Consider the following 6,041-nt stretch of genomic DNA (forward strand, 5'->3'; position numbering starts at 1 on the left):
TACATGCTTTGCAGGACCATAGGTACTCAGTTGGAGCTTGCATGGAGGGGGGTCGTTGTGGGACACGGATTGCTGCGTACTATGTTAAACTTGAAACCATTTGAACTTATGTTATAACTTTAAACTTATGCTTCCGCTTGCAACTTAACTTGTTTGTTTTGAAACACCAATCGTATTGGTTAAACTTTTATAACTACTTATATGCTTGTTCAGTATGATTGGTGGCTGGATCCTGGTCAGTCACGCCTCCAAGCGGTAGTACTACGCAGGTAGGATTTTGGGGGTGTGACAAATAAGAGGTAATCTCAAGTCTGAATGGTTAAGAGGTAACATCTGAATGGTAAATCATCACATGTCACATTCTTCTACCTTCTCATTTGTAAAATTCTTACTGGTTCCATTAAGAGGTAGCCTCTTAATGACCATTCAGAGGCTATCAAACAGCCCCTGAGTCTAGCCACTCGATTACCCTCCTTCGCTCTTCGGCTATAAATACCCATCCCGGACCAGGTTTGAGGTAACGCGAATGTGCTCTCTCTCTCTCTCACATACTACACACACTTTGCTCTCAAACAAACACTGATTCTCACGCCGGAGAGTGGTAACAAAGAGCACCCCCCACCCAATCCTACTTGTTACGAGTCACGGTGTGTTTCCTTGTGCATGAGACAGGTTAGAGGACGACCCAGCCATCGATCTCGGAAAGAATGGATTAACCCTACTTGACGAGACTAGTGAATTAACCCTCCCGGTTAACCACTATTTTATCATTGGCGCCCAACGCTACTTTTAGCACTTTTTCACTCTCTCTTCTTTTTCAATATCATGTCGGATCATCATATTCTTACCACGGGGGAAACCTTTGCCCCACCAAACGCAGGCCAAACGAGGAATACTCCCCCTAGCCAGCTAATAGGACATATTGGCACGTCAACACATGCGGGTAATGTCTAGGCAATTCTGCCAGATTTTTCCCAAATCGCATCAGTATTGCCATCAGGAATCGACCTTCACTCCAGGTACGTGCAACAACAGACTATGTTAAATGCAGCCTACACACAAGCGTGCGCAAGCACGCAGCCACCCGGAGAGCTTACCCCAGGCCCATTTACACCAGCACCCCGTATTCTACAATACGAGGAGCGGGCGCCAACACATCTCGCATCCCGGGAAATACGCGGACCGCATGGACCCTCTTATGTGAGTGTCCATACGTTTGATGAAGGAGATTCTACTTATGGATCCCGGCCTAGAGCCTCAACGCATGAGCGCCTTGGCCCACCCAGGGAATATAGGCGAGAATCAGCTACTCGCCGAGAGTCCGGAGTATTAAGCCGCCTTAGGCCGCACCCCAATGACGATGCATATGATAGAACCGACCCAGACGACTATACGTACCACGGGGATTCCCAGACGGCGTACAACCAATCCGGGGACCATGACTACTACACCCCAGCGCAACCCCGCACAACATATTTGTGTTCAGATTTAAATAGTTCAGGATCAAATAATTTACACATAAATTATCGATTTTATTAATAATTATAACTATCACTTTCTAATGTATAAAAACAAATCACCACTAATATAAATGGGGATAAAATTTAGAAGAAGTTGTTATCTAATTAAATAGTGATTTTAGTACAAATAATGAAATTAGTGAATAAACTTGCCCAAGCCATTGCATTTATGAAGAAGAGAAAACATTGCATACTGTATTGTTGGGCCGGTACGTAAAGGGATTGATTCATCATTCAACTATTCAAGTGGGCGCATGAGGACTTGGGCTGCTAGATTCTGGGTTTCCTTTTTCTTTGGGCTGGTGTTAATGTATGGGCTTTGACTCATCCTGAAGTCCTGAACTATACCAGCTTTCACTCCTAACAAAACTTACACACTTTGCCAGTCTAGCATCTTGAGGGAGAAGTTCTCTCGTGTGATAACGCAAAGGCCCATCGAGCAGCTAATGAATCCACCTACCTTCATCGAGAGTCGCCGCCTTGTAGTACATGAAGGTCTTTTGACAAGCACATAGCCCTCTTTGATCGAGAATTGTGGAGTAACCTGCCATCCCATCTCCTAACCATTTGTCACAATTCATACCTCTCTTTCGTCGTCGTTGTTACTTTTATGTTTTGTCATCATTTGCGGAGAAAACACTAAGAAAAACATGAATTGGTTCCCCTCATGACAAATGCTCGAGTTTAATCCTTGCAAAATACCTTATGCAATACTAAATAAATTTGGTTGGTTGTACCACCATTTGAACACCATGTACGGTGAATTTAATTTAGCTCTCTGAGGACTCGCTCTTTGATTTTATCATGTATAAACCAAATGGTATAAAAATATGTTCATATGGATACTGTTATATATATCCACATATACATTAAGAAGAATCCATCAATACATAAAATATGTCAACTTTATGATGGTGTTGTCTCAAAAAATAAATACTTAATAGCATACAAAATATGTGGAGGGTGCAAATGAGAAGAAATTCTTTATAAGAAAAAAAAAGAAGAAATTTCAACCAATAGAAATGCTTCATTAGACTTCATTTAATATTTGTACTTAATGTAACTATAAGGGTATATTAGTAAACTTACATACATCATTAATTGATAGTTTCATCTTTAATAATTAACTATATTAAATTTGTAACTTATTTTTAAGATATATATTTTTCACAAAAAATAAAAATAAAATTTCATTTATAGTGTAGGATAAATACGAGGCGTGTAGGATATATTACGAGTTGTGTAGGATAAATTTCAATGTGTGTAGGATAAATTTCGAAATGTGTAGGATAACTTTTGATGTGTGTAGGCAAAAATATTTAGTGTGGAGGATTATAGTCTTAATGACTAACTAATTAGTCAAACATAATATTAAATGAGATGAGAAAAAAACTATTTAATGTTTTACAATTATACCCTTTTATTCTTTTTCTTCTCAACAAAATTTTCTTCTCAAATGAACATTCCCCTACAAAATATAACTAATATATCACCACATACATTTAAAAATGTTTATTTTTCATATAACGAAGATAGAAACATTAACATACAAGGCTAAAGAGAAAATATAAACTGAATTTGTTTGGATACATGGTTCAGTAAACATGTATATTTTGCATATAATGAATTTAGTAAGATAGAAACATTAACACACAAGGCTATATAAAGAGAAAACATAAACTGAATTTGTTTGGATACATGGTTCAGATAAACATGTATATGATTCCAGGCAATCGGCATGTATATCACCTTATATTGTACTATACTTGTAAGTTGTAACCAAACTCGTTTAAGTTTTTCATCAATTTAATACTTGGTGCTATATCTGAATACTTTTAACAAATATTTCAAGTTTCAAATATCTCTATCGGGTACAGTTAGTTTTCCAAAAGTAATCCAGTTTTTTTTTAATTATTTTTCAACAAATAAATAATAATAATAATAATAATAATAATAATAGGATGGGATGTTGAGAGGAGAGGAGTGTGATGGTCCAATACGGGAGATGGACAAGAGTTTTCAACATAAACACGTCTCCATTCGTACACCTGTCTAAAAACGATAAAACCCATATATCCCAACATTTTATGCCATAAAAAGTTGTCTTCGGTTTTAGGGGAACATTTCTTAATTTATACATAGTATCATCTTTTTTTTTTTTTTTTTTTTTTTTTTTTGAAAGATCAACAAACTATTATTCAATCAAGACCCAACCAACAGGTTGGATCAACACCACAGTTACAAATACATAGTATCATCACATCACACTACATAATTTAAAAGCGGAATATGTTTAATAGTAATCAAATTTTGTTACTATAAAGACATTTGAATTATTTTATATCTAAAAACACAATTTTAATGCAATTTTGTGTTTTTTTTTCTAAATATTAACAGGTGATCTGATTGAAACTTTTGTTTTTGAACGGCAAATTTCTTTACACTTGTCGTCTGTGTGACTTGAACCAAAGACCTCTCTGTTCCAAGGTGTTTAAAGCATCGCCTTTGTCAATAGATCAACAACCCAATGGTTCTGAATGAAACTTTAATTATTCTTATCAATTTAACATGAATAACTAGAATCTAATTATGTAAGATAATAATTTTTATTTCACAACATCGAATGAAATTGAAACCTATATTATCTTGTATTTACGTTTTATTAAAATAATATTGAAAGTGTGTTATCATTAGATATGAATTTATTTCTTTCAAAAAAGATCATAAGATAAACCTTGCAAATCAAAACTGTTAATTTAAGGTCACTCATATATTTAATCCAAACAACTAAAACATCCTCAACAACTTAGATCCTGTTCGTTCTTCTTTACGTTATGTTAAAGATAGATTAACACCATATAATTCATAAGAAATAAGGTCAAAACTGTACACGAATTCAAACTAGTCGCTCATCATAATCTTTAAGATCATAAGAGAACACGTAACAACAATATATATCATCACCAAACCAAAAGAAACAGAAACAAAAATATTTACAATTATTGGTGGTGAATATTATCGGATGTAGAAGTAGAAGCATTACCGGCCCAAACTCAAGGCCGCTTTAACGTCCAACCGCCATGCGCACGCACCGCGCCCCATCCTCCAAACATCACACGGCAGTGTTAACGTGGGTGACGGCGTTTGCTGCACCCTAACTTTGCAAGTGAAAGCTGGATACGTAAGCGTTCGTTTATCCTTCCGTACAAGCACCACCGTGATATCATCTCCTCCTGCCATCTGCCTATACGCTTTGTTTGTCCACACCACCCTATCTTCACCGTCCGATATAAACCCTGGACACGTGTCCTTCTCCATGCTCATCACTCTTTCCTCGTCCGTACAACCTTCCGTATCCACCCACGTGTCAGTTACGCATTCCACCGTCACATTCGACACCACTTGTGGTCGTCGAACCACTGACGGTTGTGTCATGTTGCTAAAGCACAACCACACCGGTAGTTTCTTATTTTGCTGCACAGGAGATACCAGAGGATCTGAGAACGAACCGCTAAAGTTAACCTTATTTTCATATTTAACCCGTGGTTCGTTCTCTTTCCGATCTGGTGTCTCTGGCAGCAAAGGAAGCGTTACCACCGCTGGTGCTGGTGGTGACGTTTTCAACTTTTTTTTCTCACCACCACATCTCTTAAAATTATCTTTTTTCTTTCTAATAATCTTGTTAACCCTAACATACTTTCTCTTACCTCTTCCACATTTAACATACTCATCCCCGGCAGACGAAGCCAACTCGGTCGTAACCGGTTTTGGCGCGATCGGCCTAAACTTGAGCATTATGCTATCCACCTTAGAGAAGCCATACATCCCTCCACCACCATACTTGGCTATACAATAACCGCCTTTACCGTTCATATCTCAGTCACAACTCAACCACAACAACCGTATTTTATTTTATTGTAAAAAAAAAAATAGTTGAGAATATTGGAGGATAGATAGAGTGGCCGGGTATATAAAGAAGAAAAGGGGCCACGTGGGTGGTACAGGGAAGAAACATGATTGGTGGAGAGGAATACGTGGCAGGTGGGGCCCAGGGGAGAGCCAATGAGGTGTGTATGATAGTGGAGGTGGTCTGAAGGGGGGGCACGTAGTAAGGTAGGGTAATGTACCTCCTCGTGGTTTGTGGACTATATATGTAATATTTGGGGTTTCCTGATAAAGCAACTTGGCGGGTTTAAATCTTTCTAGAAAACGAGACACGTATATGTATAATATCTAATCAATCTTTGGGTTCTTCGCCGTTTTTCATCAACGGCTCTCCGGAATCCTCTTTCCATATTAAATTGTTTTTCTTATTTATTAATCTACTTCATATTCACATTGCCATTGTAGAATTATTTTTTTTAACCAAATTTCCTCTAGTATGTGGTATTAAAGAGTGTGAAAAGGTGTTTTTTTAGTCTCAAGATGAATATTGATTTAAATTCTCGAGTAGATTTAATGGGTGAGTGCATTTAACATTAAAAGAAAGTGTAACTTAATGGATGAATATTGATTTAAATC

At 37.3% G+C, this 6,041-nt stretch overlaps 1 protein-coding gene across 1 annotated transcript; it reads right to left on the reverse strand.

Moving 5' to 3' along the window:
• Positions 1-4,376: 4,376 nt before the first annotated feature.
• LOC110917537 lies at positions 4,377-5,460 on the reverse strand. The gene has a single exon (XM_022162069.2). It carries the CDS (start codon positions 5,391-5,393, stop codon positions 4,560-4,562), a length of 834 nt encoding a protein of 277 aa, XP_022017761.1. The 5' UTR covers positions 5,394-5,460; the 3' UTR covers positions 4,377-4,559.
• Positions 5,461-6,041: the final 581 nt, after the last annotated feature.

Source organism: Helianthus annuus, chromosome 16, assembly GCF_002127325.2.
Source record: "Helianthus annuus cultivar XRQ/B chromosome 16, HanXRQr2.0-SUNRISE, whole genome shotgun sequence".
In the NCBI taxonomy this organism is placed as follows: Eukaryota; Viridiplantae; Streptophyta; class Magnoliopsida; order Asterales; family Asteraceae; genus Helianthus; species Helianthus annuus.

What these genes read in the sequence shown, in the direction of transcription:
- LOC110917537 (XM_022162069.2), bottom strand. Translation starts at nt 5,393, where the DNA reads ATGAACGGTAAAGGCGGTTATTGTATAGCCAAGTATGGTGGTGGAGGG.